General features: G+C 47.1%; 1 protein-coding gene across 4 annotated transcripts in view; it reads right to left on the bottom strand.

Annotated features, from left to right (window-relative positions):
• Positions 1–23,813, bottom strand: part of TMOD1 (tropomodulin 1) — an 88,202-nt gene that overhangs the window by 28,392 nt on the left and 35,997 nt on the right. For 3 of the 4 annotated variants that reach the window (XM_049711150.1, XM_049711149.1, XM_033431175.2), the window contains exons 3-7: positions 19,081–19,237; positions 11,805–11,924; positions 3,894–3,983; positions 2,846–2,976; positions 1,032–1,139 (exon numbers count right to left, since the gene is read on the bottom strand). In XM_049711150.1, the coding sequence (XP_049567107.1) occupies positions 1,032–1,139; positions 2,846–2,976; positions 3,894–3,983; positions 11,805–11,924; positions 19,081–19,237 (606 nt within the window). The remainder of the gene's footprint in view (positions 1–1,031; positions 1,140–2,845; positions 2,977–3,893; positions 3,984–11,804; positions 11,925–19,080; positions 19,238–23,813) is intronic. The other variant, XM_049711151.1, reaches the window with a different exon arrangement.

The raw sequence follows: 23,813 nt of genomic DNA, 5'->3' as shown, positions 1-23,813 counted from the left end.
AATATGTACAAGATCTATATGAGCACAACTAAAAAACTCTGATGTATGAAATTAAAAAAGAACTAAATAAATGGAGGTATATTCCATGTTCATGTACAAGAAAACTCAGTATTGTCAAGATATCAGTTCTTCCCATTTTGATATAGATTCAATGCAATCTCAATCGAAATCCCAGCAAGTTATTTCGTGGATATCAACAAAGTGATTGCTACTAAATGGTTAATTACCATGCCTGGTAAGCTAATCCCTGTACCTTTTTACCTGCTATTAGTATTGTAGTAGTCACGCTGTACTGTTATCCTTTAGCTGTCTGCATGGCTGGATGGGCCATTATATTCATGAAAGTGGGAGCTATGACTGTCTTGGTCACAGTTGTATTCTCAGAGCCTAATTCACTGCTAGGCACAGACAGACTCCATAAATATGTGTTGAATGTTTTCCTTTTTTCTAAAAACGAATTGATGGCTACTTTATAATAAGTACAATTTAATCTAATCAGCAATATCTTTAAGACACAGGTTAAAAACAAATAAAATTGGTCGTTGGGAACCATTGATGAAGACAATAATTTTTAGATATGGAGAAACTGAGGACCAGGGAGGGGTGGACCCTTGTCTACTCATGACATGCTGAGTGGTGAGAGAGTTGGCTTTAGGGAACATTTGACTCGTTTTTAAATCTCAGCTCCACCTCTCACTTGCTGTGCAACTTTGGACAAAGCAAGTTGCCTGAGCTCCCTTTACCTCAGGTTCTTCATCTGTAAAGTGGGGAGCCCTGCACCTCTGGGATCAGGGGTGGTTATGGAGATTAAGCACCATGGAGGATAATGTACAGATGGTGCCTGGGTAATGGCTGTTCTGTCCATGTCCTCTCCTGGCTCCTAGCCCAGTGCCTTTCACCACATCACACCACACCACACCACACCACACAGGGTTCTTCATCAGTGGCACATGGCCAGTCCTGAGGCTACAAACGTCAACCTTCCTGTTTCTATGCCTCCCACTCTCAATGCAGATCAGAAAGGTACATACAAATGCCACGGGGTCATTGCTCCGTGTCCCCACGATGCTGAACTTCTTCACATACGAGTTCTCTTTCAGGGCTTCTGCATACGCCTTGAGAGTGGGTATGGGGATGTTCTGCAGAGAGAAAGGCAAGCAGTGACCAGCAGCCCCTGTCAGGGGCGGGTAGGGCAGAGAGATGGGGGCAGCAGCTCTCTCACACGTGCAACCTGATTCCCTGCAAGTCTCTGACCAAAAAGCTGAATGGGCAAAGGGTTCCTGCTTTGCCCCAAATGGCTGAGATTGGAGGAGAACTTTTGGGTGAACAGATTGAGAAAATCCTCCCTGAAAATTTCAAATAGGACCTGTAATTGTCTCTTTGTACATGTGGAGACCGGAGGAGGAGGAATACATCAAGCAAAGGATGCAGAAGAGTGCTGTGGTGAGAGCTCAGGTCTGGGGGTGTGGGAGAGGCCTCCGCCCCAGCACTGGCAATGTTTCTGACTCACTGTGTGACGCTGGGGAAGTCTCTGCTCCTCTCTGGGTTTGTTTCTGGAAAACTAAGGTGTGCCATGGCCCTAGATGATCTTTAAGAGACATCTGTCCCAGGGGATCTCAGCCCTGCCACACATCAGAGGTGCCTGGGGAACTTTCACAAAATGCTGATGCACAGGCCTGCCCCGGACCAATAAGATCAGACTCTGCAGGGAGAGGGACCGGGCATTGGCATGTATTTATTTTTTAATCTCAAGTGAAAACCACTGACCTAGTCCAACTGCCTCACGTGCAGAGGGGAAACTGAGGCCTGCAGAGGGCCGAGCCCTTGCCTGAGGCCTCACGGTGAAGACACAGGGCCGTGGCCAGGTTCCACACCCCCATGCCTCCTGGTACGCACTGCCAGGGTGCACAGCTCTGAATTGTGCCAGCGTCTCCCACTGTGCACACAGCAGACAGCGGAGGCGCCCGAGAGAGAGAGCCTGGCTGTGTTTGAACGGATCTCTTATTTCAGAGTGTCACTTTAGCCCCCGTGGGAGCAGAGCAGGGGAAGGCCAGGTGCAGGAGAACACTGCGGGCGCAGGTTTCCGATCTGATCGTGCCGTGGGGCTGGCAGCCACTTAAAGAAAGTGGAGAAGAAAGGAAAGGGGAGCCGGGGAGTGAGGGGCCCACTTCTTATCTTACATCCACACCCCCCGAGAACTAATCCCTCTGGTCCCTGGGCTGAGCAGGTGGGCAGGCAGCTGGGCCTGCTTCTGAATTCCTCCTGCAGCCTGTCCAGGGTAGGACTGCCTGTCCATCCGTCCCCACTCTGCCCTTAGTGGTCACACAGGAAAGGTCTGGAGAGGTGTGGGCCGACGGCTTGGAATATGTCTTTGGACATTTGGCCTGACAGTTCCCTTCTAAGGTTGCAGAATGAGGCTGAATATGTGCAGCTACACTGGTTCAGGGCTAGGTCCCTCCCTGGGCTTGGTTACCCCATGAACCTGGTGGGCCCTGGGCTTTTCCAGCCTCGGGATCCCGTGCGGCCGTATGTGTCTGACTCACGATTTTATCTCAGAGAAGCTCTCAGTGTTTTGAATAGGGTGGCGGGTTTCTAGAGCCGAAGCTGGGTTGGCCTGTGGTGAACATCTGGGTCTGATGTCAGTCCCCAGAAGAAACCAGGACCATGGGCTGTGCTAGTTTACACTATCCTCCCTCTATTCCTGATCCAGAAGCACCCAGAGTCCAAGCAGGACCCTGCTGTCTCCGCACAGCCAGGACCGGGCCATCTGGGTCTGGGTGGCACTAGACATGGCTTCCCTGCCTCCCCACAGCAGGGCAAGTGGAGTGAAAGGGGTTAACCTCACCCGGATGTTGTTGAGGTTGACCTCTTCAAGTTTGGGGTCGTTGCTCTTTATCCGCTCCAGCGTTTCATCCAAGTCTGTTGCATTTGGTTCTTCATCAGGCACAGGCTTGTATTGTGTAGGTTTGATCACACCTAGAGTGACCGACAACAGGCGGGTGGCTCACAGAGACGGGGCGTCACTCTCCCTCGACATAAGGACACCGGAAGGAAGCGGCAGCAGAGCTCAGGGACACGGAAGGCTGGGCATCTCAGGGGCTATGGGGGATGGGGGCGGGCAATGGGCGGGGCCAGGAGTCTGGGCCCTACTTGGACTCTGCCTCTGCCGTCCTGCAACAACTGGGTGAATTCGCTAAACCGTCTGAACCTTGGTGTCCTCATCTGTAGAATGTGAACGAGTCGTTCTACCCAGTGGGCTCTTGTGAGGGTAAAATGAAGCCTGGATGGGAAGGAAATGTGTAGGCCTTCCAGAGGGAGGGATAATTGCGCGTTGGGTGCCCTCGTTTCTCTTTGGGGCCAAAATGCCAGCTTGGAACAATGCAGCGGAGCAATTCAGACAATGCAGTATTGGCACAGGAAAGGACAAGGAGACTCGTGGGGCAGGAGAGGCATCCGGAGACAGACCCAAGTGGACACATGGACATTTATGATCAAGGTGGAGTTCCAAACCAGAGGTGAAAGGATGAACTTTACACAGAGTGGTGTTGGGACAGCAGGATATTGATTTAAAAAAATGAAAGTTCAATCTCATCTCACACCACACACAAACAGGAACTCTAGGAGGATTAAGAAGTTGAATATAAGAAGTAAACCTCTAAGACTTACAGAAGAAAATACAGGAGGACGTTTTGTTAATACTGGGATGGGGAGGGTCTTCGTAAATACGTCACAAAATCCCAGGAGAGTAAAAGGAAAAAGTGGATAGATTTGGCTTTATAGAATTCGAAATCTTCTGCAGTGAGCCAGAGAGCGGGCAGAGGCAGCAAGACGTGGGAGGACCCCTCACTTCCAAGGTGCCCTCGCTGGGGGCAGGGAGGGGTGCCCGTACTCACTGTTGAGTCCCTCCTTGTTCACGATGGAGCTGCTGCCCAAGGCCTGGTAGTACTGCTGGTTGCTCATGAGCGTGTGCATGCCCAGGATAGCTGCGGGGACACGAAGGGCCCATGACGCGCCTCTCAGACAGAGAGGCTTCTGGGCACGGACATTCCATGCCCCAGGAAGTTTTGCTCACAGAAATGGCAAGAAACACTTGCAGGTAAACTTTTAAATTTTATTTGGTTTTTACTCTTGCCTCTATTGACATGACTCTCGAATCTCCATCCCCAGCCTAGGTTTCTGTGTCCCTGGCCTCAGATTCCTAGATGTCCCTCTGATGTCCCACTGGCACGTCCAACCCAACTCGGCCAAAACGGAACTCCTCTTTCCCGACAACAGCCTCTTCCTTTGGCTCATGTTCCATCTGGTCATGCTGCCTGTCCCTCGGGGTAGACCCTCAGTCACATGGCAGCCCTTCCCCTAAATCCTCACCCTCCTATACAGAGCCTCTCATCTGTCCCACCTCGCACTCCATCACCTCTGTCCTGGTTAAGGCCCTATCAGTTCTCGTCTGTATTATCACAGCTGTGGAATCACTGGTACTCTGGCCTCAGTCTCTTCCTATCTTCCCCCACCAGCATTCAGCACAGAGCAGCCAGAAAGATCTCTCTGGAAAGGCAAACCTAACCACATCCCCCCGTGATCAGTCATTCTTTGATCCATTCATTTGTTCGACATTTACCGAGTGCCAGCATCATGTGTCCAGCTCCAGGGGGGTGGGGACGGTGAGGAACAAGAAAGACAGGGGCTCTGCCATGTAGGTTACAGTCTGCTGGGAATGAGAAACTAAGCAGGTACCCACACAATTAAAAACGTAAGTGCAGAGTATGCTAAGTGTTGTAAAGAAAAAGTTCAGTGTGTTCTGGGAGAAGAGAACAGAGAAACTTGGGATGAGAGAGATGAATATAGATGTTGGCCAAGTTAAGAGAAAGGAGGTAGAACATTCTGGGCAGAGGGATGGTGGGTGGGAAGCCCTAGGCTTGGGGAGTGGAAGGCCAGGGAGGGAGGGGGAAGCTGAAGATGGATAGAGATGAAGTTGGACATGTGGCAGAGGGCAACACGTCCTCACCAAATGCTTATGTCGGGCTAGAGAGTACACTGTACATCAGTGACACTCAGTCTGGTTGTGCATCGGAATCACTGGGACTCTTTTGAAACTCCTGATGCCCAGGACTCCCCCAGACCAATTAAACCACAATCCCTGGGCTGGGGCCAGGCATCTGCCTTTTTTAAAGCTCCCCAGGTGGTTTCACCGGGCAGCCGAGGTTGAGAACACTGCCTAATGCCATCCCCCTTAATCTTCACAACAACCCTTGGGAGTAGATTTTATTCAAATAGGCAAGGCCACATCCTACAGGGTCTTCTAGGTCCAGGTAAGGAGCTCAGATGTCTTTTTCTAGGCATGGCCTGAGCAGGGAGTGAGATGGTCTGACTCAAGTTCTGTGACTGTTATCAGGCTGAATGTGGAGCACTGACTAGAGGGGAAGGATGGGTGTGCAGGACCATGAGGACGGTGCCTTGTGACTCCAGAGTCTGGCTTCACTGGCCCTCCCCGGGGCTGGCCTTGCTTCAATAGCCTTGGCCTTTGCCCACGCCCTTTCTGCTCCGGTGACACAAATGGTCACTGCTCAGTAGATGCTCCTGCTTCTGCCAATGCTGCCTGTCTGCTGGCAATCCTCTGTCCATCTGCACTGCCCACTGCTGAAATGCCCCCCGGGAGAGTTTTGAGATTTAGCAAATAAAAATACAGGATACCCAGTTAAACTGTAATTTCAGATAAACAATGAAAAATGTTCTAGTGTAAGTACATCCCATTCAGTATTTGAGACCTTCTTATATTAGAAACTTATTCATCATTTATCTGAAATTCAGATCCAACTGCGCATACTATATTTGATCTAACAACTCTACCTCCCCATCCTTTAAGTTTGGAATAATGCTTCCTCCCCCAGGGAGACCTCCTGGATTCCACCTTCTCTCTCTGTAGCTCTCTCACAGCACCTGGTGTCCTTATCACAGTACTTAGTCAACACAGTGTTAGAGCTCTCTGGGTACATGCATGCTTCCCCTACTGGACTGTGGGCTTCCGGAGGTCAGGGAAGAATATTATCTCTCTTCTACCTCTTCCAGAAGATGGTATTTGGTAAACATTTGCTCATTAAAAAAAATTCCCCTGGCCATTTCATTAGACACGATTTCTAGTTAGAGAGACAACAGCGAGCCTTTAGTGAAGACTCAAGAGAACCAAGTTCCAGCCCTGACTCTGCCCCTGATGCTGTGTGACCTTGGGTAAGTCCCCTCCCTTCTCTGGGCTTCAGCCTCCTCTGTACAATGAGGGGTGAGACCAGACCATTGGTTCTCAATCATGGCTGCATATACAAATTACCCGCGAGCTTTACGACAATACCAGTGCTCCTCCTGAACAAACTGATTCGAATCTCTGGAGATGTATTTTTAATCTCCTTGGATGATTTTTGATGCTTAGTGGGAGCTACAAACCACAAGACAAGATGATCTCAAAGTACCTTCTGTTTCTCACATTCTAAGAGTCTTCTCTGCTAAAATTAGACTTGCCTGCTCATCGCTAAGGAGAGCTGGTAAGGAGAGAGGCATCTGCACTGTTTTGAGCTCTCTGGGCTTTAATTTAGGCTGCGTTTCTGTGGGCGGAGGGAGCTGAAGCCTGCGTCAGCAGCAGGTGAATCAGATCACCTGGAGTCACCTTCTCTTCCAGCTCCCATACAGAGAGCGGCTTTGGTGCTGGTTCTGGGATGCTGCTGGGATTCTAGGTTTGCAAAAACAGTTTGGAAAGGTTGCTGGAATCGTAGGAAAGATGTAACCTCATATGGCTGGCTGGTCTTGCTTAGAGTGTATAGAGAGGTGGAAAATGGAAAATGCATTTTGTGCTTGGACAATAGCTTCTTGTAATGGTCCAGAAAGAGAGGGCAGAGGCAGGAAGGTTACAAGGAAGTGCTGGGGGACAGAGGAAGGAGACCTGGGCTCCAGTCTGGGCCTTGGTACTAATTTGCTGGGTAACCCTGTCCAGGTCACTCCTACTTTGGGTCCTCGGTGTTCTCACCTGTAAAATGGACTATATTTGAAGGATGATCTCTTACCTTCACATGGGACTTAATAGCCACATGGCAATTTCTCATCTTCTTACGCTGTTTGATTTTTACAGCAAGCATCCAGGGTAGTTACTGTCGGTCCCCACTTTTCCAGCAGGCTCAGGAGGGAAATGGTTGGTCAAAGACCGTTCGGTGAGGACCCTCCTGGCTTCTAAGTTAGTGTCCCCACCCACACCTCTACACACTAGGTCACCAACAGGTCTAAAGTTCTAAAACTTGTCCTCAACTTCAGAATTCTAAGGACAGATAACAATATATTCTAGAAGGTAATGTATATCAATAGGGGCCCTAAGAAGAAATAAGACGACTTTGCAGTTCAGAGATTAGAGTTCTAAGAAGGAAGGAGGGAAGGAGGGAGGGAAAAGGGGAGGGAAGGAGGAAGGGGAGAGGCCAAGCTAAATCTCCACTGCTGAGCAGAATGCTTGGTGGCTCTGAAGCCAGTATTTCCTCTCCCGCCCTAAGCACCAAATCATGACTCTATCCTTGCTTGGTTTTGCACACTCCATGTCACCAGGAGTGAGTGATAGAGAAAAAGAGCACATCAACATTGCTTGCTGCTTCATTCTTTTTTTAAAAAATAAATTTATTTATTTTTATTTATTTATTTTTGGCTGCATTGGGTCTTCGTTGCTGTGTGTGGGCTTTCTCTAGTTGTGGCGAGCGGGGGCTACTCTTCGTTGTGGTGCGTGGGTTTCTCATTGCGGTGGCTTCTCTTGTGGAGCACGGGCTCTAGGCACGCGGGTTTCAGTAGTTGTGGCACATGGGCTCAGTAGTTGTGGCGCACGGGCTTAGTTGCTCTGCGGCACGTGGGATCTTCCCAGACCAGGGCTTGAACCCTCTTCCACTGGGATGCGTCTCCCCGCCTAGTTCACCTCTACTCTTCCTCCTTTCGTCTCAGCTTCGTCTCACTCTCATCTTGCAGCCCCACCACCTCACTCGGCCCTTTCTCCCTCCGACACTCACTCCCACTTGTCCTTCCACGTTGACCTCAGTGTTTGTTTAACCTCAGCTCCTCGAGGGCAGGAACCGGGCCGCTTTCTTACGATTGGTCCAGAGCAATCGGAGGCTTAGTTAATGGAAATGCTCTGCCTGGGAGTTGAGTTGTGGGGAGCAGAGATGACCTGAAGACCCTGTGCCCAGCGCACCCTCCTCTTCTTTCCCTAATGAGTCATCCACTCGGGGCTCCAGCTACTCCCCCCAACACACCCAGCACTCCGACAAGATGTCCTGCCTCCAGCGCCTCCGTCTCTCAAACTGACTGATTCCTTGCATCCTTGCAGGCACCCAGCTCTGTTTTCTGATGCCTCAGGCCAGAAAGCCTGCCGTCGTCTCGTCATCTCAGCCTCTTGGCCTCTGACCCAGCTCTAGGAACAGCTGGTCTCTCGGAGCCACGTTCCAGACGCAGTCCACCTCAGCCCTTGGCCTTACCTGGGGCCTGCCTCCTACATCCCCTCGTCCTCCGAACACCACCGCCTCTCTGCCCAAGCCCCTGCTTTCATCCGGCCTCTTCCAACACTCCCCCAGGCACGGGTGTCAATGCTTTTGCACGACATCCGGAGACTTTCCTAATTCGGCCCCATCCTCCCCAGGCCGACTCTGTGAGACTCTGCCATGCACCCCCTCTCACCACTCTGTTTCCATTCCCCTACCCTGGAGGGTTTTATCCAGGTTGTGCTGGGTGCTGATGCTGTGAGTGGGACCAAGCTGCCTGGGTTCAAACCCCGTGGGCAAGGATAACCTCACTGTGCCAACTTCCCCTCTCTAAAAAATGGGGACATCAATAAAACTCACTTCATAGGATTGCTGTGGTCAACAAATGCAGCAAGGTATGGAAAACAACTCCCACAGCAGCTGGGACATAGGTGGTCAACAAATGTTCCGCGCCTCCTTCCACTGCCACCTTGCAAACGGCTGACATACAGTGACACGTGTCCAAGGTTAGCCAGTGAACACTGGTGTCGCCTCGCAGCACCCCTCCCCTTTCCGGACAGCGGAAGCGTATGGTATCATGCACAGATACTAATAATTAGTCACGCCAATACAAATAAAGAGGAACAGTTTCAAGATATCAACCCAGAAATTCAGCACAACATTGCAGCTCTGTTTTGGCACTGACAGCAGAGTCATTTGATAATCCCTCTGGGCTGGAGTGACGTCATGGAGGGTGATCGGAGAAGGACCAGGATAAAAACAGCCCTTGGGGTGAGTCAGTGTGGAGATGCTGGACAACCATGTCACTCACCCACCGCCCAGCTGCACAGATTAACCGGAACTCAAGGGGACCCCGCATCAGGCAGACAGTTCCGTCAAAACACCCGAGCCTTATGTGGATCTAATGCACATTGTGTGGTTTCTGACGAGCAAACCAGCTGAGTATGCTGAGCTAAGTGCTCCATGTCCACCCAGGTGACCTCCTCACTGCTGTGTACTTCATAGTGAAAATGAACACCTTTCTCTCTCAGCCCTGACACCCTTTAAGCCACTGCCCTTTGTCCTTTCCCAAATGTTCTGCCTCCTTAGGAAAGGGTTGTCTGGACCGAGGGTCTACACATTGGCTCTCCTTTTTCACTCCTTAGGCCCCGCAACCTGGCTTTGGTGCCCCTTCTTCCTCTTTCCTAAGCATGTCATCAGGACTGGTGCACAACACCCACGAGAAGCAGGAGGACGTGAGAAGCAGAAGACACTGCGGCCGGGGGAGTTTCCTGGCACTGGCGGGCTCACCTGGCCTCTGGCTTCACCCCTGAGTCTCCCGGCCAGCCCTGAACCCTCATTCTGTCTCCCTAGCTCTTGCGTTAGGCTCTGCCCATCTTGATTTGGCCGTTGGTTCCCAGCCCATGTGTGGCTACCTGGCCTCCACTGTGGCTATGTTCACCCCATTTCCACTCCTCTCCCAAAGGCCCTTGCCTCCAGAGCCCCGGGTCCCCACTACTGTCAGGCCAGGACCTCTGCCTGGAAGTTGATGATGCTAATGACACCCACCTCTCTATCTCCAGCGTGGACCCCTTGCAGAACTCAAGACTTTCATGTAGGGACTTCCCTGGTGGCGCAGTGGTTAAGAATCCACCTGCCAATGCAGGGGACATGGGTTCAATCCCTGGTTCGGGAAGATCCCACATGCTGTGGAGTAACTAAGCCCATGCGCCACAGCCACTGAGCCTGCACTCCAGAGCCCGCGAGCCACAACTACTGAAGCCCGCGTGCCTAGAGCCTGTGCTCTGCAACAAGTGAAGCCACCGCAGTGAGAAGCCCACGCACCGCAACGAAGAGTAGCCCCCGCTTGCTGCAACTAGAGAAAGCCCGCGCACAGCAACGAAGACTCAACGCAGCGAAAAATAAATAAATAAATGAATAATTTTAAAAATAAAGCCTTTCATGTACAACTGCCCTTGATTGGGTGGCCCACAGGCACCCTGAACTCTAAAGGTCCCAAACTGAACTCCGTATTTCCCCTACACCTTCTCCTCCCCACTGTTATGGTTGAACTGTGTCCCTCCAAAATTGTTGATTTTGTCCTGATTTGTCCCTCCAATATGTTGAATAAAGTAATTTCTAATACCTTAGAATCTGTAACTATATTTGGAGATAAGGTCTTTAAAGAAGTGATTAAGTGTCAGTGAGCCTGTTAGGGTGGGTCCTAATCCAATCTGTCTGGTGTACTTACAAGAAGGAGATTAGGACACACAAAGGGACACAAGGGGACACATGCACAGAGGGACACCATGAGATACGGTCATCTGGAATCAAGGAGAGAGGGCTCAGAGGAAACCAAGACTATGGACACCTTGATCTTGGACATCCAACCTCCAGAACTATTGAGAAAATACATTTCTGTTATTTAAGGCACCAGCCTGTGGTATTTCGTCAGGGCAGCCTGAGCAGACTAACGCACCGTCATTAATGGCACCAACGTCCACTTAGTCTCTGGAGCCAGGTCTGGGCTCCTCCCTTGACCTCACAGTTGACCCTGTCTTTCCTCTCCCCTTCCCACTTGCCTTGAGTCTCTCCCTACCCCATCCACACTCCTGTCATCATCTGGGTGAGGGTTAGTAGCCCCCAAGGCTGCAAAAGAAAAAGACCAGCTACCTCACTGGGCCAGGGAGCACAGCATGGTGGTGGGCACACTGTGGCCAGAGCCTGACCCCCCGTGGGGAAGGGACATGGGTGAGTGGGACGGGGACCAGACAGTAAAAAGGGGAAAAGAGCAGGTGGCAGAAAGCTCTGGATATCAGGCCACCTTCTGGAGTTTTAGGGGCTGTTTGTGAAGATCACATGGAAACACACATGAAGATGGAGGGTGTCGTACAAATATGAGATATGGGGTGATCGCCTCCAAGCCCGGCTCTCCGAGCTGTGCAAAATGGGAAAATCAGATGACTTGCTCCAGCCCTCTGTGAGCCTCCTGGACCTGAGATGCCGGCAGCCCTCTGTCTTCCCCCCTCTATCCTCTCTTCCCAGGCGGCCTGAGCAGGATTTGATGCCGTGGCTGGTGAAGGGCCCCGGCTGCCTTGCACAACCCTCTGGGATGGGGTCTCATGGCAGCAACAGCTGGCTCCGTGGTGGGAAGGGTTTTGGTTTTATCTCCATTTTACTCATTTCGGTTTTTAATAATAGAGTTCTATCTGCTCTAGTCCTTGTTAGAAACAGAGAGGGTGTTTATGTTGAAATAAACCGTCCAAGGCTCGCCTGCAGACGTGGGTCAAACGCTTTTGGAGGACGTGGGGAAGCATCAGGAACGCCTCTTACCTGCGATGTCACAGAGTTCCGCATCCGAGGCATTTGCCAGGGCCTCCTCCAGCTCTGGCTCCAGTGTCACACTTTCCAGCACGGGGTCCATCGGCTTCTGCTTGGGGACCCAGACTTTTCCTGAAAACACACGGGGTGCCCATTACAGGGAGTGCAGCTGCACTGGGGCCCTGGGTGGACCGTCCCAAAGCCCTGTGGATCCCTCGATGCCGAGATTCCATTAAAACTTCTCCCTCTGGGGACCCGGTGCCAAACTTGTCCAAAGAAAGGGAGTCAGAGATCTCCAACAAAGCACCCTGCATGTTTGAAAAGAAGAACTTTATAACTTGGTCAAGGGAGACTGCTCACTACTGAAAACATTGGTTATTAATTTTAACAATCTGTAAGTAGGAAAAGATACAAAAGAAAAATATAATAAAATGCCAGGGTCTGGAATACTCTAAACAAGCGTTCTGGTATGAGAGGAAAATTTAGAAACATTTCTAAACCAACTAAATAAAATACACTCAGATTATTAAAAGAGGCATAGGAAGAAAATACAATGTCTCTTGGGACACTATATTTTTACAGTGTCAGACTCATAATTGAACGAGAGAGCAAAGAGCAAAGAGGTTGGTCGGTCGCTGCAGTGTGCACCAAGAGGGATTGTTAAAGAAATTATGGGGCATCCACACGATGGTGTTCTAGCAGTTATTATTATAAAGGATGGTGGAGATCTCTACTTACTATGAAAGGAAAATGCCCAAGACAAAACCTTGTGTGAAAAAGCAAGTTTACAAAATAGCATGAATTATTTAATTCATTTATGAAAATTGCACATATATCAATATATATTTATCCATGCAACACATATTTACTGAATACTTCCTATGTGCCCAGCACCTTTCTTGGCGCTAGGGGGACAGCAGTGAACAGCGTACAGTTTAGTGAAAGAAGACAGATAATAAACAAACGTAAAGATACCAGAGAGTACTAAGAATCACAAAGGAAAATAAAGCCAAGCAAAAGACTAGGAAGTTCCAGGCTGGGGTGTGGGTGAGGTGGGCTCTGCTCTCTTGGGTAGCGTGGTCAGGGAAGATGACCTGTGAGCTGGGCCCTGACAGAGTGAGGAAATGAGCTCCTCAGACCAGCAACAAGACAAGGATGCCTGCTTTCATTGCTCCTACCCAACTGTGTATTGAAAGTTCTAGTCAGAGCAAATGGACAAGAAAAAGAAATACATGGCATCCAGACTGGAAAGGAAGAAGTAAAATGATCTCTGTTCGCAGATGACATGATGTTATATGCAGAAAATGTTCCACACACACAAAAAAATACAGGGTACAAGGTTAACATATACAAATAAGTGGGGTACACCAGCAAATAACAATCTGAAAGGGAAATTAGGAAAATAATTTCATCTACAATACAATCCAAAAGAATAAAATACGTAGGAATAAATTTAACCAAGGAGGTGAAAGACTTGTGCATGGAACACTATAAAACATTGTTGAAAGAAATGAAAGAAGACCTAAATAAACAGAAAGATATCCCAAGTTCATGGATTGGAAGACAATATTAAAATGGCAATATTGCCCAAAGCAATCTACAGATTCAACTGCCATCCTTATCAAAATTCCAGTGGTCCTCCTCCTTTTTTTTGGAAATGGAAAAGCCAGTCCTCAAATTCATATGGAATTGTAAGGGGCTCCAAATAACCAAAACAATGTTGATAAAAAACAAAGTTGGAGGACTCAGACTTCCTGATTTCAAAACTTACTACAAAGTTAAACAGTGTGACACTGACATAAGGATAGACATATATAAAAAAATGGAATAGAATTGAGAGTCCAGAAATAAACCTATACATATATGGCAAATTGATTTTTGACAAGGGTGCCAAGTCCATTGAATGGGGAAAGAATAGTTTCTTCAAGAAGTGGTGTGGGACAACTGAATATCCACATGCAGAAAGATAAAGCTGGACCCCTATCTCATACCATACACAAAAACCAACTGGAAATGGATCAATGATTTAAATATAATACCTAAAATTATAAAATTCTTAGAAGAAAACATAAGTGTAAATCTTTATGACCTTAGATTTGGCAAAGTACTCCTAGATATGACAACAAAAGAATAAGCAACTAAAGAAAAACAGATCAATTGAACTTAACCAAAATAAAACTTTTGTGTATCAAAGGACATTATCAAGAAAGTGGAAAGATAACATACAGAAGAGGAGAAAATATTTACAAATCATATACCTGATAGGGTCTAGTATTCAGAATATATAAAGAACTTTTACAACTCAACAACAAAAAGAAAAACAACCCAATTTAAAAATGGGCAAAGGACTTAAAGACATTTCTCCAAAGAGGATATACAATTGCCTCTAGGTATCTGAGGGGGATTGGATGCTCAAGTCCCTTATATAAAATGGTATAGTATTTGCATATAACCTACACACATCCTCCTGTATACTTTAGATCATCTCTAGGTTACGTATAATACCTAATATGATGTGAATTCTATGTAAATAGTCGCCAGTGCGCGGCAAATTCAAGTTTTGCCTTTTTAAACTGTGCGGAATTTTTCTGAATATTTTTGATCCCCAGTTGGGTGAATCCGCGGATATGGAACCTGCGGATATGGAGAGTCAACTGTACAGATGGCCAAGCACATGACAAGATGCTCAACGTCATTGGTCATTAGACAAATGCAAATCAAAACCACAATGAGATACCACTTCACGACCATGATAATGGCTATAACATAAACCAAAAACCAAAATGGAAAATAACAAATGTTGGCAAGGATGTGGAGAAATTGGAACCCTCACATATTGCTGATGGGAATGTAAAAGGGTGCAGCTGCTTGGGAAAACTGTTCGGCAGTTCTTCAAAAAATTAAACACAGAATTACCATATGATCCAGCAATTCCACTCCTAGGTATATACCTAAAAGTTACCCAGACAAATACTTGTATAGGAATATTCACGGCACCACTAATCACAACAGCCAAAAAGTGGAAACCACCAAAATGTTTGTCAATAGACAAATTGTGGAATATTATTCAGTAATGAAAGGGAATGAATGAGTCTCGAAAACAATATTCTAAGTGAAAGAAGCCAGACACGCAAAGTCACATATCATATGATTTAATTTATAGGAGATATTCGGAATAGGTAAACATAGAAACAGACTGGTGGTTGCCAGGGGTTGGGAGCGAGGGGCGTGGGGAGTAACTGCTTACTGGGTACAGGGTTTTATTTTGGAGTGAGGAAAATGTTTTGGATCTAGATAGAGATGGTAGTTGCACAACATCGTGTGTGTACTAAATGCCACTGAATTGTTCACTTGAAAATACTTAACGTTATGTTATGTGAATTTTACTTCAATTTTTAAAAACCTGCTCATTTTGGCTACTGATTGAGAATAGCCTGCAGTGGGGCCAGGATGGAAGCCAGGAGATGGTTAGGAGGCTCCTTCAAAAGTCCACATGAGAGATGACAGTGACTTGGACCAGAGGTGGGGAGGGGTGGGAAGAGCAATGTTCAGAAGGATATTCACTAAAATGGGATCAGTGCCTACCTCTCTGCAGAGAGTATTACTCTGTTTAGTTATTTAGATTGTTTACAGGGGCTTCCCTGGTGGTGCAGTGGTTAAGAATCCGCCTGCCAGTGCAGGGGACACGGGTTCAGGCCCCGGCCCGGGAAGATCTCACATGCCACGGAGCAACTAAGCCTGTGCACCACAACTACTGAGCCTGCGCTCTAGAGCCTGCAAGCCACACGACTGAGCCTGTGTGCCACAACTACTGAAGGCTGCGTGCCTAGAGCCCGTGCTCCACAACAAGAGAAGCCACCGCAAGGAGAAGCCCGTGCACCACAACGAAGAGCAGCCCCTGCTCGCCACAACTAGAGAAAGCCCGCGTGAAGCAATGAAGACCCAACGCAGCCAAAAAATAAACAAATAAATTTATAAAATAAACAAATAAATAGTTTACAGCAAAGATCCATTACTATACAAGCAGAACAGTCAGCAAAATGATCTGGGAGAAAATGTATCATAACCTTCACCAGAGGTGCATCTGGAAAACAGCAAATCAAAACGGCTAAAAGGAAAATGAACTCTGAAAATGACTGATGCAGTGACTAGGATGAATGAACATTCAGTAAATATTTAAGACCTATGGTTTATTATGCCCCTGCAGCAGGTGCCTCCATGAGGGTGGTGACTCTAAGACACTATAAGAGGGACCCAGACGTCTTCCCTTCCTTCATCTTACTAGTTGGGATGTGGGTGTGATGACTGGAGCCTCAGCAGCTAGATGGACCATGAGGACAAGAATATATTACAAGGATGGCAGAATGAAAAACTGGAAAGGGTCTTGATTCCTAATGCCAAGGAAGATGTCTTACAAGCCCTGGAATGCCTAACCCTGCAGCTCTACTAAGTGGAAGAAAACTAAACTTCCATTTTAAGTCTCTCTTATTTTGTTTCTTCAGCACATGCAGCCAAATCTGTATAATGAAAATACCCTGCATGGAACTTTATTCTGATTCCCCCACTTGAGTGAGAGTGAGGGAAAATCCAAATTCCTCAGGACTTTGTACCAGTTTATGGGTCTTACCACAACCTGCTGGGTTTTGTAGTGCCTGAAATGCTATTTCCCCTCAGCCTAGGCTTGCTCTAGGCCCTGCGTGGGGCAAGTGCTCAGTAGAGCTGGACTGAACGGCCCTGCGTCTGCCTGTTAGAGCTGGAAGGGCTCCTTCCCCAACTCTCTGTTGAGACTGTACTTATTCAATATACATGGACTCCAACAATCATCATGTAAATATTTTATGATGATGATGCTGGTGGTGGTGATGATGATGATAAACCTTTTAGGCTTGTCATAATATGAAAATAGAATAAATTCTAGCTACCCTCCTTGGGTCAGCCTGGTTTTTCACGAGGGCACTCAGGCTCTGGGAGTCTGGAGAGCTGTTCCCGGCTTGGGGCCAGGTCAGCACTCTGCGAAGGGGAAGCAGGACTGGTTTATATATCACCCAGATTCCCTGCCCCACCCCCCATCTCATCTCCAGCTCCTCCCCTGGGAGGGGGATGGGCACACAAGGGAGCAGATGTCAGTAATGACTCACCAACTGTCCACTCAGGTCTGCTGCTGACTCTCTCACAGCCTTGGTTTCCCCATTTTTCAGAGGTGTAGTGGGGATAGTGGGAGTTTTAAGGCCCCATGAAATCCAGAGATTTTATTATCTTCACCTGCTGCACAGAAATCACTCCTCATGGTACAAGTACCTTGCTTAAAACCATCTTGTGCCTACGCTCTCAGCCAGGCACCCCCAGCCCTTAGGGTCAAGGGCCCCTTCCCCTGCCGCCAGCGCCAGGGTGCCTCAGACCACACAATTCTTCCAAAGCTCTGTAATCCAGATGTCTCCTGGGCTTCCCTGACCTTCCAAGTTTTCAGTGAAATCTGGACTGAGCTTCAATTCCAGGCGCTGGGATGGCTAGAAGTCCTCCCTGAAAGGCCCACACCTGCTTGCTCTTCCATTTTGTTATTTATCAGGCAGCTGCTCTGTGCAGCATTGTGCTACTACAACAGGGACACAGAAATCAATGCCACAGACCTTGGCTCATCATGTCGACATTCTCGGGGGTGAGGAGAATGGAAGAGGTGGAACACAGACAATTAATTACCCCATTAATTAATTAGAATTAATGCTTTCAGTCAACAAATATTTTACTAGGTGCCTACTGCATGCTAGGGTTTTTGAGGTATAGGGATATAACGATGAACTAGATAGATGTGGTACTGGTACCCATGGAGTTTATATTTGAAGGAAAAAGCCTATAAGATCCGTTATGCATATATTTAATTTGAACTCATTCATTCATTCAACACCTCTCTCCTGAGCCCTACTGTACACTAGGCCCTGTGCTGGGTGCTGGGGGAACTGTGTAAGCAAAAGCAGCTGAGTCCCTGCCTCCTGGAGCTTACAGGCCAGTGTAAATAAATACATAATGATAAAATAAGAATTGCTCTGAAGAACACACACAGGCTCCCGAGATGGAGAATAACCAAGGGGGAGTTGAAGGGATGGAATGTCCTAAACAGTGTAGACCGGAAAGGCTTTCCTGAAAGAGGAGACAGTACAGTTGAGACCGAAAGGGTAATAATAGCTAATATTGACATAGCATTCATGATGCACCGGGTGCTGTTTTAAGTGCTTTATATAGATTTTAACTCAATCTTCGTAACTCCCTCAGAAGGCTGGTAATATTCATCAACCCCATTTTACAGACGAGGAAATGGAGGCACAGCAGGTTTAAAAATGTACTCGAGGGAATTCCCTTGCAGTCCCGTGGTTAAGACTCTGCACTTCCACTGCAGGGGGCACAGGTTAGATCCCTGGTCGGGGACTAAGATCCTGTAAGCCATGTGGCATGGCCAAACAAACAAATGTACTTGAGTTCACACAGCCTAGTAAGGGGTAGTGCCAAGACTGTAGCCAAAGTAGACCCAACTCCAGGCTATGTTTCTAACCATTACGCCTCTTACAGAGGAGAGAAGCCAGCCCTGAAGCCAGCTTGGAGGCGGACAGAGGACCAGCATTCCATGCAGAGGGCATACGTGCAAAGGTCCTGAGGTAGGAAAGAGCTTGGAGTGTTTGGGGAAGAGAAAGAGGCCTGTGGGGCAGCAGGGCAGTGAGCAAGGGTGAGCATGGTACCAGAGGACAGAAGGATGATTTGGAGTGAAGGGGAAGTTCTGGAAGGGTTGGATAGTCGGAGTGTCTCTCTGCTCCCCGGAGCCTTCTAGATGGCTTGCCTTAGTCTGGGGCAGAGAGTCTTAGAGGGGCAGATGAAGGAAAGGAAGCTGCAGCTGCCAGAGAGAGGAACTTTGGGGAAAAAGAAGGGATAATTAGGGTAGAGACAGGATATCTCTTGTTCCTGGTTTGGAGGCGACAGGCCTTGTTTGGGCTTCATGTCCTGATACCATTTTAATAGTTCCTTCTTTCCCTTTTGACAGTATCAGGTTTGTATGAAAAATAATCAGGACACCCTAGTTAAAGGGGACTTACGGGAGTGTTACGGGTCTGGTTTACCCCAAAACTTCACTAAATCTACCCCATGCGCTGATGCTTTTGGAGTCGGGTTTGTGACTTTGGGCCAGGCAGGGATGAGGGCAAGGAGGTCCAGTCACATCTGGCCCAACACAGGGCCTGGCATACAGCTGCCACTCAATGATCATGGGGAATGACGTACTCAAAAGTGCAACATTGTTCAGTACCTCGCTTCTCCCCTGTGTAGGGGACCAGATCTTCTCGGTCCTTAAACTCCTTTGCTTGCTTTTCCAAGTGATCCAAGAGCTCCTCCCTTTTAAAGGGGCCCGTGGGCGCCTTGGTGGTCTGATCCTTCTGCCTCAGGCCCGCAGGCAGCAGTGCATTCTACAGTGGCAGTTGCGGGGCAGGTGCACAGAGAGAGAGAAAGAGAGAGAGCAGTCAGCTGCTGAAGACTTGCATTCCTCCAGAAACTCATCACTGAAAAACGGGGAGCTCAATCTAAGTCGCTCATTTACATGTAAGGAAACTAACAACATGGGAGGGGCAGAGGCTTGCCCAAGGTCACTGGCAGACAGGGGCAGAGCTAGGCTAGGACTCGGGTCTCTTAATCATACCTGTTTCCCAGCCTCTAACATTGTTTTAAAGGCAAGGGGGTGAGGGGTCAGCTGACCAGGGGCTGAGCACAGCGGAGGGCTCCAAGAGCATCTGCTGAGGGAGAAATAGGATTAAGTTGGCGTTTGGCTGCGTGAGGGTATTTACAGCCGTTGTGCAGAAAGTGGTTGGGGAGAGAAGCAGCCCAGGGGGTTTGAGTTAGGGCCCTGGATGCAGAATCAGGCAGGAAGAGGCAGACCCAAAAAACAAGCAGAGAAAGCTGGGCAGGACTGCAGGAAGGGCCAGGCATGCTCTCAGGCTGCAGCCCTGGTTGGCCCTACCAGCTGCTTTCTACCCTCCTGACTGTCGTGCTCATGCATGCTGGCTGTTAAATATTTTGAACGTTGCCCGTGGAGATGGGTCTCTCAAGAAAGATAGCATCAACCAATCACTGTGTTCTCTTCTTCAAACATGGACAGGCTTCTAGGTGTGGGCTCACTACTAAAGCAGATTCCTAATCAGGGTGGATTTGAAGCACATGGACTTCACTTTAACTCAGTATTGTAGAGATTCAAAGAAGTTTACGGTTGCCAGGATGCTTAGAGATCATCCAGTGTACACATGCTCCCTTCAAGAGGAAACTGAGGCCAAGAGCAAAGAAAGACTTGCCCCAATCTAGAACCAAACCAGGGTCCTTCTTCAGATTTGGGGGAAGAGGGCAATCTTCTAGTTAGATCATTGCTCTCTCCCCACTCCCTTTCATTCGGGGAGGTCAGGAGGATATGGGGAAGGCTGATGTGAGCAGAATCTCACCTCACTTCTTGCTGCATCCCCAAAATGGCTAAATTGGAGAGCCGTTCCGTCTCCAATCTTTGTACCAGCAAAATGCATATCTTCACTCACTCACTCACACTTCAAATCCTTTCCTAAAAGCCCCCTCTGAGAGGGGAATACTATTAGCTATATGAAGAGAGCTCTGTGCCTGGGACATAGAAGGACAAAGCTTGGGAGGGAAATGCTACTGTTTGACTGCAGTATGATTTTTGTTTTGTTTTTTGTTCTTTTTACAAGATAGTTTACCACTGTGCTGTTCCACTAAGAGTGGTGGGTGCAAGATCAGGAGACTGGAGTGTGAGCCCAACTCCGGGAGAGCTGAGGTGAGCAGGGCCTCGCACACTGATCGGTACACACAGGGGCTCGCAGAGGGGGGCTGGTGTATGTGCAAATGCATTTAGGGCACAAGTCAGGAGGGACATTTGCGAGTTGGAGCACATTATGAGAGGACGGCCAATAGGTAGAAAATCAAGCCGTGACTGATTTGTGGATGAGTGTCAATAACATACGTGGTGCCACAGATGCCCTAGTTTTCCTTAAGCAGCAGTCCTCAGACACTGTCCACCGTGATATGAAGGGTGGCTGATGGTCCACAGATGAGCCACATTTCCACAGGTATGTCCCAGGTGAGACAGGATTTCCTGTGGCTACTAGTGTGTGTCCATTCAGTGAAAGTACATCTACCGTAGCCCAGTTGAGTGAGGGCACAGCCTAAATGTCGGCAAATGTCCATCTGTGATTACCCATAATAAGTAATCAAATTCTTTGTGACACGCCAGCATGTCACAGTTACCCCACACCAGGCTTAAGCCCTGACTTGGAGTAATGATGTCTCCAGCAACATGATCTTGGGCAAACCTCACCGTTTCTCCGTTTCTCTGGCTATAAAATGTGAATAATAACAGTCACTCTCTCAGAATTGTTGAGAAAAGTAAATTAGATAGTGCAGAAGGGTGCTTAGCACAGTGTCTGATACAGTGAGCACATAAATTATTATTGACTATTGCTGCTGTTCTAAAATCAGGTAAAATACCTTATACCAGGAGGTTGGTTACCCAAATATGTATGTTGGACAGGGGATGTGTTATCCCAATATATCTTAAAATTCAAAAAAGGAACACATACAAATATAAAATGAATTAAGCATGGACAGCAAGTGTTTTCCCAATGATCCCCACAGGGAAGACCTGAGAGATTTTTGTCACCATAAAGGATTTTGATGGCAGTGAGGTGCTGGGGCACATTCTGACTTCCAAAGGGCTCAGTATTGTGATGGGAGAAACCCATGATGCTGTAACTGAGGGGAAAAGGGTTTGCAAACTCACATCTCGTTTTGAATAGATCTGATAGAGGCCACTGATTCAAAGTAGGGTTTTTCACATTTTTTTCTTTTTTTGTATATACATGAGATAATGGATGGTCACTAAACTAGTAATCATTTCATGATGTATGTAAGTCAAGTCTTTATGCTGTACACCTTAAATGTCTACCATGCTGTATGCCAATGATATCTCAATAAAACTGGGGGCGGGGAAAGTAGGGTTTTCAATGTCAGCACAAGAGGTATTTGGGGCTGGATGATTCCTTGTCATGTGGCTTGTTCTGTGCATTCGTGGCTGGCTAGCAGCATCTCTGTCCTCTGTCTAATGGATGCTGGTAGCACCACCCCCCTCCTAAGCTGTGACAGCCAAAATGTCTCCAAATATCGCCAGATATCCCTGGTAGGGATGCAAAATCGCCCGATTGAGAACCATTTCAGTGTTAAAACTGAAGCCCATATCATTCTAATAGGGGAGTGAAGATGTTTTTAATGTATTTTAAAAATATTACTTAGATGTCATGTTAAAATATAGTTTCATTTATCTTTATTGAAAGCAGTTGACTTTTAAAAAACAAAAACGTGTAAGGCCTTTTCTAACAATTCTTAGCTTATTGGATTTTTAAAGGAAATACTGAGAGTATCAGCCTCATTAGGAGTTTATTTTCATTCTATCAAATGGTGCGTCTAGTGAACTATAACGTGATTTTCAATTAAAACCAGACAGTTGTATATTTTTTAAACTCATGATTATTTATCATTTTAACTTGTTTTCAAAAACAGCATATGAACTCACATGATATACAAGAATTAACTCAAAATAAATCAAAGACCTAAATGTAAGAGCTAAAACTATAAAACTTTTGGAAGAAAACATAGGCATAAATCTCTGTGACCTGGATTAAGCAATGGTTTCTTAGATATGATACTAAAACAATAAGCAACAAAAGAAAAAAATAAATAAATTGGACTTCATCAAACTTGAAAATGTTTGTGCTTCAAAGGAAACTGTGAAGTAAAAAGACAACCCACAGTTTGGGAGAAAGTTTTTGCAAATCATATATCTGAGAAGGATCGAGTATGCAGAATACTTAAAGATCTCCTAAACTCAAAATATATAAGACAAACAACAGAATATAAAAATGGGCAATGGATCTGAATAGACATTTCTCCAAAGAAGATATAAAAATGGCCAGTAAGCACATGAAAAGCTGCTCAACATCATTAACCATCAAGGAAACACAAATTAAACCCAGGGTGAGATACTACTTCACACCCATTAGGATGGCTATAATAAAAAAGACGAGTAAAAGCAAGTGTTGGTGAGAATGTGGAGACATTGAAACACTCATATGCTGCTGATGGGAATGTAAAATGGTACAGCCCCTTTGGAAAACAGTCTGGCAGTTTCTCAAAAGATTAAAAGAGTTATCATATGAGACAGCAATTCCACTCCTAGGTATATACCCAAGAGAAATAAAAGAATATGTTGACACAAAAACTTATACATGAACGTTCATAGTCATAATAGCCCAAACGTGGAAACAACTCAAATGTCTATCAAGTGACAAATGGATAAATAAAGTGTGGTATATCCATACAACAGAATACTATTTGGCAACAAAAAGAAATGAAGTACTGGTGCGTGCTACGTCACAGATGAAACCTTGAAAACATCATGCTAAGTGAAAGAAGCCAGTCACAAAGGACTACATAGTGTCTGATTCCATTTATATGATATGTCCAGAGAACAGTCACATCTGTAGAGACAGAAGGTAGATTAATGGTTGCCTAGAGCTGAGGAGGAAGGTGAGAAATGCGGAGTGACAGCTAATGGGAATAGGTTTCTTTTTGAGGTGATGAAAATGTTCTAAAATTGACTATGGTGATTGTCGTATAACTCTGTGAATATACTAAGAAACACTGAATTATATACTTTAAATGGGTGACTTTTATGAATTTTACATCTCAAAAAAGGCGTTATTAAAAATGGACTATGGGGCTTCCCTGGTGGCGCAGTGGTTGGGAGTCTGCCTGCCAATGCAGGGGACACGGGTTCAAGCCCTGGTCCAGGAGGATCCCACATGCCGCGGAGCAACTGAGCCCATGTGCTACAACTACTGAGCCTGTGAGCCACAACTACTGAGCCCACATGCTGCAACTGCTGAGGCCCGTGCGCCTAGAGCCCGTGCTCTTCAACAAGAGAGGCCACCGCAA

This window comes from Orcinus orca, chromosome 6 (assembly GCF_937001465.1).
Source record: "Orcinus orca chromosome 6, mOrcOrc1.1, whole genome shotgun sequence".
Classification (NCBI taxonomy): Eukaryota; Metazoa; Chordata; class Mammalia; order Artiodactyla; family Delphinidae; genus Orcinus; species Orcinus orca.
This window is presented reverse-complemented; position numbering and strand designations above follow the sequence as displayed.